This window comes from Taudactylus pleione, unplaced genomic scaffold (genome assembly GCF_031769625.1).
Source record: "Taudactylus pleione unplaced genomic scaffold, aTauple2 ptg000017l, whole genome shotgun sequence".
Taxonomy (NCBI): Eukaryota; Metazoa; Chordata; class Amphibia; order Anura; family Myobatrachidae; genus Taudactylus; species Taudactylus pleione.
Genome location: NW_028284419.1, coordinates 1,020,442 through 1,032,445, shown reverse-complemented (window position 1 = coordinate 1,032,445; position 12,004 = coordinate 1,020,442). Strand labels below are relative to the sequence as shown.

Here is a 12,004-nt window from a genome sequence, read left to right as displayed (position 1 = left end):
AGTATTATTCAAGTAAAAGTAGTCAGTTACACGCTATGATCTGTGTACAATAAGCGCAAATAAATCATACAGTCACAAGGTACAGTTGATGTACATATGCATGATTCACAGAGAGAGAGACACAGAGAGAGAGACACAGACACACAGACACAGAGAGAGAGAGACACACAGAGAGAGAAACACAGAGAGAGACAGATATACACACACAGACAGAGAAAGAGACACAGAGAGAGAGAGAGAGACACAGAGAGAGAGAGAGACCCAGAGAGAGAGAGAGACACAGAGACACAGAGAGAGAGACACACAGAGACACACAGAGAGAGAGAGAGAGAGAGAGACACAGACACAATTTAGGCGCAAAAGGAAATTATACAGACCCCAAGTACAGTATACATATGCAGGTGCTTCCGGACCCGGAGATAGGCATCAGCAAGAGACCCCTAGTCATACAGCGTTCAGCATGAAGACCCAGAACCAGCGTTCGTGCACTCATATTTATACCCCCCAGAATAAACAGGACAATAGGGAAGTCTGTTGCTGATATCATTGGTTCCCAGGCGTGAAGCATCTGTTACAGCACATTTAACAGGCTGGTTCAAACAGACTCTCCCTGCCTCTAACAGCTGGGGGTCTTCCTCTTCACGCCTCCTGCAGCATCCTAACAGTTGCTTCTAAAATATACATTTTGTTACTTGTAGGCTCTGCGATCCATAACACGGGAATGTATGATGCGATCTCCCCACCGATAACACCGGAATACTGTAAAAAGGATACGCATCAGTACAACTCCAAACACGACTTGTTTAGCATGTATAATACCTTAGTTATCAAATATCTTTATTTCTCAGCATTTAACTAACTGAACCAACTTAAATCATACACTTTAGAGCTTATTGAACCTTATGTGTGAATATGTAATGTGTGGGTATTCGGGGTTTGATATAAGGACGCTAGTTATTAATGGGTGAGATTTAAGTGCATAATTTCTCATACACGAAGTGAACATCCAGCAGTGTGGATTGCTGAGGGTTATAGTTCCACATGCCCTCTGTCAGCAGGCCCCCAACTGTCCTGTGTTCAAAGGAAAAAAACCTCTTTTGTTCTCCTAGACTCTTGTGTGAACTGTGAATCAAGCTGTGAAGTTGGGGCCATCCTGTCTAGGATTCAGACAAATCCAATTGTGTAGATCAATGCCTGGATTATATTACAATTGCCACAACTATGCTTTATCTGCATCCAGGGATTCCCAATTTGTTTGTAAAAATACCCATTGTCTATTCTATTTACTCTTACTCAGAAAGCTTGTTCTTCCAGTTGCTCTTGGTAGATTAACGAAACCATTGCCATCTGTTCTTAGCACCTGAGTTGTAACTTGAAATGACGCTGGTCACAAAATGGCATCTTGCAGATTCTTGTTTCTAAAATGGAGTCTAGCTGCCATTTGCAAGATGGCGTCGCGCACGCTTCAATTTTAAACTGATCTTGTCTCAGCCAATAATCCAGTTTTGACAGTCCACCCTTTGATAGCGAACAACATGCTATCACAATCTGCTATTAGAATTTCATTTAGGCTTACATTTACATATTATTTTGTTGTTATTATGGGATGGCACAAGGTGGTTCTTAATCCATCAATAACGTGTCTCTGAGTGGGGACATAAAACTACTATTATACGCACACCGCGGATCTTGGAAGATCATGTGAAAGGTGTGGGAATGCACCAGTCTTATAAAAGCAGTCTTGAAGGGGAATTGAGACTTTACATTATCTGAGGTGTTCTATGAATAACATTTCAATAATACATTCTATGCATGTTTAAATATAATACATCAAACGATTGTATTTCCTAGCTCAGGGTTGTAATGCAGTTCTGTATTTACCTCGGTATTCATACTGGCCACTATCATAATTTCATTCTTTCGTTTTACTCTATTTTTACATTTTCCACACTTCAACACAATAGGAACACACCGGACGCATCATATTTCTTTTGCCTCTGTGTTCATATTGTGTGTGAAGATAGGGTGACGGTGTGTTTTTATGTATACCCAGCATTTCAACATGTGTGAGGGTCATAACTTCTGGAAGTATTTTTCCCAAATAACATAACAATTACAATGCTAAAATTGGTCAGACACTCCCCTGATTGGCATTGCACTCCTCCTCCTGACTCCACTCCATCAGCTCCGCCATCAGCTCACATCTCCTTTATCGGTCCCCCATCACAGACACTGAGTATCCTCAAACAGATCATCATGACAAAAACTCTGGAAAGAAAAAGAACTAGGATGACCACAGCAGACCACTCCATTGTTGGAAGCACTGATCTACACATTTCTTTAGCTCAGATATCTCACCGTCACCTTTTTAATTCTTCTGGCACAAGCTCGCAATCGACAGGTTCATGTTATCGGCCTTGTCTCTGCCTTGTATCTCCACCGGTTGGTTAACCTCCCTATAGTGAGTGGAATGGACCCACGTATCTTCCCCGGCCACCCTTTGTGGATGTAGTATCGTCAGATACAGACCTTTCCACCGATCAGTCAAACAACCTGAGCTAAAAAAAAAATTGGATCATAACAAATTCTTCCAGATTTGACATCATGACAGGTTGCATTAGACATGTTAGTTAATAACACTTTCAATTTCGGTTATTCTCATTCATCTTCGTGAGACCCTGCACAGTAACCTCATTATCATATTTTTCACATGAGGCTGCCTGTTTGAACAGTATCTCAAAGGGGGGGCAAATAAAGGAAAAGACAGTCTGGGATAATCTCAGTGTTGTTACCCATCATCTTACACATGTTCTTGGAAACGTCACCTGTAAAATAAGTCCCCCTATCATTTTTAATAATTCTAGGGATATAGTATCTGCATACAGGTTTCTGCAATTAAATGTTGTTATTTAATAGCTACTGCTCTAAATAATGATCTGTGCCACTGGGTTGGATAGTATTCCGAGTAGTCGACCTCAGCCTGGCATGGCTGCCGTTTATCCTTAGCAACCTTGCGTCCTATGAGTGGGAGATAAAGCACAACAGTTTAATATCATTTAAACATGACCTAAAATACAACAATAAATCGTCCACATTTTACATTAGAACAGATACATTGGCAGTTTGAAAAAGATTGTAAACAGTCATATAAGGCCTGGGAGAAGATACTGAGGTTACCCATGGGAAACTCGTGTTCCTCGTGTGTGTGGTGTTCTTCACTTTGCAGTACTTACTTATGTGTCCCACTTGGTGACAGTTAAAACATAATTTTGAACGGGGTGCATGAAAAGATTGTTGTGGGATTTGAGCAAGAGGGAAAGGTGGTGGGTATGGGTAAGGATAGGGAGGGTAAGGATATTGTGGGGGATATGAGTATGGGACCTGTGGTTGTGTATGATATGTGGGGTAAGGATGTGTTTGCTGTGGTGTGGGATTGGTGAGGACGTGTAATTGTTCAGGTGCAGGTGTGTGTGTGGGTGCAGGTGTGTCGGTTGGCTGTGATGTTATTGTCATTCCTTCCAGAGCTTGGATACTGACAGCCATTAGTTTTTCGCTCTGGGCTTCTCTCTTTTTGGAGATGTTTTTATCATGTTCTATGGCAGACTCTATGAGGTTATCTATTGTAAGTCCCCTCCAGCCAGGTTGTGAGGCCTGAACCCGAATCTTTAAATCGTCTTTCAGACCGTCCATGAGTACCGTGACTATCATTCCCCTGTGGTGAGTGCTATCTTTAATATCTTCTATTCCAGTGTACTTGGTGATAGCCTGCAGAGCCCGGTCACAATAGTCTTCTGCAGTTTCACTCTCCTTTTGCTTAATTGTGAATATTTTGTTCCAGTTAACTACTACTGGAAAATATACACCCAATTGAGTTACAATGCGGGAAATGTTACCTTGGTTTACTTGGTCTGTTAAGGGAACGTTACCATCCAATACACAATCCGTGATAAATTTTGTCACGTCAGTATTGCGTGGCAGACAGGCCCTTAACACCACACGCCAATCTTTATTAGTGGGCTCATGTGAACTACCCAAATTTCTCAAAAATCTTTGACATTTGGCTAATTCCTTTTTGGGATCGGGGAAATCATTTATGATGGAATTTAGTTCTGCTCTTGTCCAAGGACAATGCATTGCTTCTTCCCTCGTGGGCACTATACCGTTCACGTCTGCATTTCCATTTGGAACAGTTATTGTCCGAATGGGATGCAGACCGGCAGCGTTGCTACCTCTGACCTGGTTACCTGGCTGGGGGTTTAATCTGCTGCTGCTATGTATGGTATTAACAACTTCCTCTACTGGTGCAGAGTGTGTTAACACTTCCCTTGCTGTTACCGATGGAGATAGCGGCACCACCCTTGATTGTGGTGATGCAGCATCTATCATCTGCACAGCATAGGAAATGGCAGACATTACAATAGGCTCATCATCCGCATCATGAACATTTTCTTTATATGTGCTTAAGAGAGGGTACAAGTTGCTTGTTACATTTTTATGGGTATTTTTGGTAACTGTATTTGCACCTCCATCCACATAAGGTGGGGGAGGTGAGCGTGAACTGCTGGCAAACTCTCCACGACGCTACCTTGCCGCACGTGCGCGCCATTTTGCGGCTCGCCCGTATTTCAATTCAGCGTCGTGGATGTATTTTCTGGCAATGTGCTCACGACGCTAGTTTGCGTTGTTTGCACATTTTTAAGCCACGCATCCCCTTCATGCTGCCACAGTTTTAAACATATTTAACCTTTTTCTCTCGGGAGCGCATCAAACTGATGTGATCCCGGACATTGTCTAACACATTTTTATCAAAACTACCAATTCTGGGAAACTGTCTAACACTCTTCCTCGTCATATTAAACCATAAATCACAATACCTTATTGCATAAGTACCGTACTTAGTATGCATAATACGACTGCCCGATCCAATCGGAGCTTTCATTAGCAGCACATCATTGTCTAACATCTTTACTGTTTGCATGGCTCCCATTCTGAGACAAAATCCTACGCTTTTCAATAAAGATTTAGGCCCTGATTCAGAGCCGGACGCTCTGACCAGAGCGCTCGCTCTGAATCAGGGCCCACCTCCATAATTATAGAGCGTCCTCCTGGACGCTCGTATAGCTGTGGGTCACCACCCACAGCCTATACGAGCGTGCAGGATGATGGTCGCGATGGTCTTGACCATCGCGACCATCGCCACTGCGAGCCGAAGCCTGCGGTTGAGTTTCTCAACCGCAAGGCCCGGAGTGATTTTGGCTCTATCAGAGCCAAAATCACTCCCACTGACATCACTAGTGATGTCAGTGGGGCTGGCTTCTGACGGTAGGCGTTCCCTTGGGAACGCCTCCGTCTGGGAGGCACGCCCCCGGCACGCCCACCAAAGGGGGCGTGCTGTCAATCAACATCGACAGCACACCCCCTTTGATCAGACACAACGAGCGAAGGAAAGTCCTTCGCTCATCGCGTCTCGCGCATGCACACCATCGACCCACTTGCGAGCGGATAGCCGCTCGCGAGTGGGTCTGAATCAGGCCCTTAGACTGGTGAAAGACAATCAAGATACTCTCACTTACCTACGGAAGAAATTTCTAGATGCCCGCGCTCACCTACGGAAGAAATTCTAGATGCCCCGCTCACCTACGGAAGAATTCTAGATACCCCCGCTCACCTACGGAAGAAATTCTAGATGCCCCCGCTCACCTTTTATCTCTCAGCTCACAATCACACCTAGTGCGGCTCAACTAAAATGCTCAAATATTATTGAACACTGCAGTCACACTGAGAGCCGGTCCCTAACAAAAATAACAAACCATACACCTGCTCTGTGTACTGAACGGTAAGCTGCTTACCGAGCGGCTAGCACTTAGCCCTTAAAGGTCATACGGTACCTTTAACTGTAGGGAACAAATTACCCCTACCAACAATACACTCACTGTTGATATTGGTAATAGAAAAAAAAAATGTAAACCTCAATGGCTTTGTTCAAACACGTGGCAGCACAACCGGAAGTACGTATATGCTATTGTGCAAACCAGTCGCATACACAATAATGCGACTACCACACAACCGTATAATGGCTTTTTAACTGTGTACGCAAAAGTGCATCTTTGCTATGCGCAAACCTGTGACTTAGCCGCGTACTCAGTACTGCGACACCCCTTTAAACGTAAGGTTCTATCAACAAAGGAAAACAAACTTTTTCCTCTCTTGTCCCTGGATTCTAGTCAGCTTCCTTGATTCACACGGATTCATAGCGACCTTTCAGCACAAAGCGGTTGCAGGCAAACCCTGCATGTGGCCACTCCACCCTTTGCTGAAATATCGATAGACGTATGTACCGTGTGAGCAGGTAAGTGACTTCACTCAACGAGCCCCCATCTGTTGATATTAAAATGAACCTCTATATACCCCTACCTGTACCTTCTAAAACCTTTCCTATAAACCTCTAAGGATGACGCTAATTTGCATACGCAGTCATACAATAAATAGAGATTCCAGACTCAGAACATGTGGTTCCGAAGCACAAAGTATTATTCAAGTAAAAGTACAGTCAGTTACACGCTATGACCTGTGTATAATAAGCGCAAATAAATCATACAGTCACAAGGTACAGTTGATATGCATGATTCACAGAGAGAGAGACAGAGAGAGACACAGACAGAGACACACAGAGAGAGAGAGAGAGACACACAGAAAGAGAGAGACACACACACAGAGAGAGAGATACACAGACAGAGAGAGAGACACACAGAGAGAGAGAGAGCCAGAGAGAGAGAGACACACAGAGAGAGAGAGAGAGACAGAGAAACACAGAGAGAGAGACACAGGGAGAGAGAGACCCAGAGACTCAGAGGGAGAAAGACCCAGAGAGAGAGACACAGACAGAGAGAGAAAGATACAATTTAGGCGCAAAAGGAAATTATACAGACCCCAAGTACAGTATACATACGCAGGGGCTTCCGGACCCGGAGATAGGCATCAGCAAGAGACCCCTAGTCATACAGCATTCAGCATGAAGACCCAGAACCAGTGTTCGTGCACTCATATTTATAACCCCCCAGAATAAACAGGACAATAGGGAAGTCTGTTGCTGATATCATTGGTTCCCAGGGGTGAAGCATCTGTTACAGCACATTTAACAGGCTGGTTCAAACAGACTCTCCCTGCCTCTAACAGCTGGGGGTCTTCGTCTTCACACCTCCTGCAGCATCCTAACAGTTGCTTCTAAAATATACATTTTGTTGCTTGTAGGCTCTGCGATCCATAACTCGGGAATGTATGATGCGATCTTCCCACCGATAACACCGGAATACTGTAAAAAGGATACGCATCAGTACAACTCCAAACACGACTTGTTTAGCATGTATAATACCTTAGTTATCCAATATCTTTATTTCTCAGCATTTAACTAACTGAACCAACTTAAATCATACACTTTAGAGCTTATTGAACCTTATGTGTGAATATGTAATGTGTGGGTATTCGGGGTTTGATAGAAGGACGCTAGTTATTAATGGGTGAGATTTAAGTGCATAATTTCTCATACACAAAGTGAACATCCAGCAGTGTTGTAGTTCCACATGCCCTCTGTCAGCAGGCCCCCAACTGTCCTGTGTTCAAAGGAAAAAAACCTCTTTTGTTCTCCTAGACTCTTGTGTGAACTGTGAATCAAGCTGTGAAGTTGGGGCCATCCTGTCTAGGATTCAGACAAATCCAATTGTGTAGATCAATGCCTGGATTATATTACAATTGCCACAACTATACTTTATCTGCATCCAGGGATTCCCAATTTGTATGTAAAAATACCCATTGTCTATTCTATTTACTCTTACTCAGAAAGCTTGTTCTTCCAGTTGCCCTTGGTAGATTAATAAAAACATTGCCATTTGTTCATAGCACCTGAGTTGTAACTTGAAATGACGCTGGTCACAAAATGGCGTCTTGCAGATTCTTGTTTCTAAAATGGAGTTTAGCTGCCATTTGCAAGATGGCGTCGCGCACGCTTCAATTTTAAACTGATCTTGTCTCAGCCAATAATCCAGTTTTGACATGCATCTTATAATTTATGCATGCACCAGAATCAAGTCGGATGCATCTCAGTAGCATCTCCACTTACAGTATGACTGTAAGGGCTTAACTGGGTGGCAGAGGGGTATTCATACATAAGCTGTTTATTAAGGGCATATTGAGTCCATGTCTACAGAATTGCAGGCCATGGTGAGTTGTGCGTATTATTCTGATTTGAGACAGATGCGCCAATGATAGAGCTGAAGCAAAAACGCCCCCATTTTGTGAAACCGATAGCCTCCCCACCATCAAACAATCACAGCCTGTCATTCAGGCAGCGACTTCCCCGACACTGCAACCGAAACCGCAGCTGTATCACAGCACATGCATAGTCCACCCACCATTGAGTTGTACATAAACCATTGGTTTTGAGTATAATTCTGAATCAGACTCTTAGTTCTGTGCACATAATTCAAGTGGCAGCCACAGTATGTCACATGCCTTGGTTATCAATCAGGTCCATCCTTATTTGTTTCTATAGCGCAATAACCGTGCCTTTGCTTTTCCTCTGCATGGCACCAATCGTTATTTATGGCATTGCTTTTTCAAGTATTTATATTAAAATAATCAAATATTAATGAATATCTGTCTTCTTACTGAATAAAACACTAATATTATTGTGAACTGTTTTAAGTTAATCAATCAACCAAAACATATGTAGGGGTTTTCTGCGAAACTAACATGGCAAACTGCATTGTGCTCTTGACATTCCAAGCAGGGCACACATGGGGCATCAATGTGAGAGGCTTATGGGCATGCAATCTTACTTTGTGTACACACAGATAGCACACTAGTAATGCAGCAGAGCATAAAAGTGTTCTACATATGGGGTGGAAAGCAGGCAACTTTTCATGTGAAAATGTTGCAATTAAATACAAAAACTAAATTTACATAATTGTATATTTCAGATAGAATTTGAGACTGTGGCTCTTCTGATCTTCGTTTCTGGAAATGTGGCCTTTCTGATATCCCTGCTGGTCGGCATTGGACAATCTTAACTGATTTGGTTTTACTCACTGGATGGGTTAACCCTTTCCCTGCCAAAGGAGTAACTGTGACTGTAGAAGGAACTAATTAACTACTGTAAAACACTTTTTATTATTCGATTTATAAATTGCCAAAGTCCGTCTCTGATGTGTCCAGATGCAGAGTATATTCCCTGCGCGGGACGCAGGTGAAATGTGTACAGTGATTGATTCATGGACATGAATGAGAGAATGTAGGATACATGGCTACATTTTCACACTAAATTCTGTTTGTATGTTTTCTTTTTTTTCTTCCGTTTTCATTAGACATTATCTTTGGTGTCATATACAGTCTATGGTTGCAATTGTCAGAGGCGTGCAACAGCTACTGATACATTTTATTTAAGTTTTTTTTGTCCCTCATTATCTGTGAGTTTTTATATTGAAGCCTTTGACCACAATAGCCTAGCTGTTAGCTCCCTTACCTGTAGGATTATAGCCAAGTGTAATCAACCTTCCTGTCGCATCACACAATGGTAATAATACAGCACGTAAACCAGCTGTTTATTGCACCTAAGGTGGGATTGAAAAGCCGTGCCAGTATATGAGAATGTTAATATTTTATGTAGGGTTTTTACATAATAGCACAGAATCGATGCAAAGCAGGACCTGTACCATGTTACTGTTAGCTGAGGAGGACTCAGCGCTGCCTGCATCCATCGCTGTGACAGGTAACATGAGCCAGCGGAGAGGCCTGAACTTTGACAAGCGCTACTGTGTATGTGCACCCTGTTGGCGCGTATTTCCTCCCTGGCGTTCTACATAGATGGACGTGTACTCCAAGACTCCCACAGTTAATCGATCATAAGAGCCCTTTAGGCACCGGAAGTACCACATACCACTACCCCTTGCATAGGGGGTAGTAGCGCCACTAACCACCAGGATGTTTGTCATCTTACCATCCGGCGCAATGCCACCCCCAGGAAACTTTTGCACTCCAATGCTCCATACAGTTGTTATACCTGTTCATCCATATGTCCCTATGCTACCTGTTGTTCTAGCTGGATAAATAAACCTAACACCTGGTTAAGCTGTACGACGTGTGGACTAACCACCACAAGCACCATTATACTGTGTAGCACACTTATACACACCATTATACACTCTGGCCTTGTGTCATACATGCCTACTCTCCCGGGAATCGCGGGAGGCTCCCGATTTTTCGGGTAACCACCCGCGATCCCGGAAGAGTAGGCATATCTCCCGCATCCCACCCACTTCCTAGTGAAGTGGGCAGGATGGGGAGATATTGCCTGAAATTATCGGGTCCGTCAGGAAGGGGCTAAATTAGGCAAATCGCGTCATTTAGCCCCGCCCCCTCCTCACGAACACGCGAATCACGGGGGTTTTCTGTAAAGGGGCGGGGCCTAATGCAGTCTATCGACTGGCCGCGCCCCCCGAAGAGGAGAACAGCAGGTCCCCTCCTGCTGCTCCTGGAAAGCTGCCCAGCAATGTAGGTAAGTATGCCTTGTGTACTGTCTTCCAGCTGGACAAATATAAGAACACCCAGAGTACTCCCAGCCATATTCATTGCTGTGTTCCGCCAATAGGTTATGGACGCCAGTGTCTTACCCTGCATACCCTGATAATAGTTATAGGACTGCAGTCATGTTATGTTTAGTGTAGAAGTTGTTAGAAACAGAATCCTACTTGCATGTCTAAAATAGCATAATATACAAACTGAACCACATTAAATGTATTCTATTGTACTATAAACTTCTTATACTACTGTGTTTATAACAAAACATGGGATAGAACATTCTCATATTTCTGGTTTAGCTAGCAACCCATCTGTGTTTTATATATATATTACCTCAATATGCCAGGCAGTGTGAGCCGCCCAGCGTGAGTTACTGTAGCTCCGGTGTAGCTCTGCATCTTATTCGTACCACAGATGCCAGGCTGCTACTTTTAACTGCACGTGAATTCGTTTTAAATATGTACAGTCGCAGATGAAGCACAAAGTAAGCCATCATAGCACTTCATACAGATATTCAGACTCATTTGCATACAGATGTACAATTAATGTGTGCAGTTTTGTTAAGCGATTTTGTCACATACGATTGTTTCATTTTGTGAGACGTGAGGTGCGTATGCACGGTATGACAAAATTGGATGATTTGAACGATAACTATAGTGTTCATATCATTATAGTTCAAATCATCCAGTTTTTGGCCAGTTTCAACCCACCAACGACCTGCGATGTGCAGGCACGTACGGACGATAGCGATATCGTCCATCACCCGTACATGCAAATCAACTTGGTCGATATCGACCAAGTTACTATAGGAACCCGCGATCGTTGATCGCGGGTCGTTCTAGTCCTTGGCTTGTTGGTGGTGTGCTGCGCGTGAATGCAGCTTAAGACACACAATTGAGTAAAAAAATTCACAGCAACTGCGGCAATAGTGTATGAGGAGGACATATCTGTGTGTAGTCTGTATATAAATCTATATGTATATGTGTGTGTATATGTATGTGTATATATACTGTATATGTGTGTGTAGACCTTTCTGTACATTTTACCTTATTTTTAGTAGCTCCAATAAAGTATTTTATTTTAATTTTATGGGATCATTTCTTATATCCTACAAATGACTGTATGCAATTTGCACAACAAATGAAATGCATTTCTCAAGGGTATATTTATGAAGAGGTACCTTTTGCAAACCAACCCCTTCTCTGTGGCTTGATCTCAAAATTTAATGTGGCACATATAGTAAAAGCAAAACACTCCAGCCTTAATATTCGTACTGCTTTAAAGTCAAACAGAAAAAACCTGTGACTTGAAATATATGCCATTTTGTAAATATAGAGATTAGGATGGATATCCTTGCGCACAGAGGGCCTGATTCAGAGCCGGACGCTCTGAACGAGCGCCCGCTCTGAATCAGGGCGTTTTGTTTTGTTTT

The 12,004-nt window shown here is 43.0% G+C and overlaps 1 protein-coding gene across 1 annotated transcript in view; it reads left to right on the top strand.

Moving 5' to 3' along the window:
• LOC148540742 (ferric reductase 1-like) overlaps positions 1-11,656 on the top strand; it is a 66,792-nt gene extending 55,136 nt beyond the window's left edge. Inside the window, exon 16 of the mRNA XM_088481986.1 lies at positions 8,976-11,656. Within this exon, the coding sequence (XP_088338112.1) occupies positions 8,976-9,065 (90 nt within the window). The 3' untranslated portion in view covers positions 9,066-11,656. The remainder of the gene's footprint in view (positions 1-8,975) is intronic.
• The last annotated feature ends 348 nt before the right edge of the window (positions 11,657-12,004 follow it).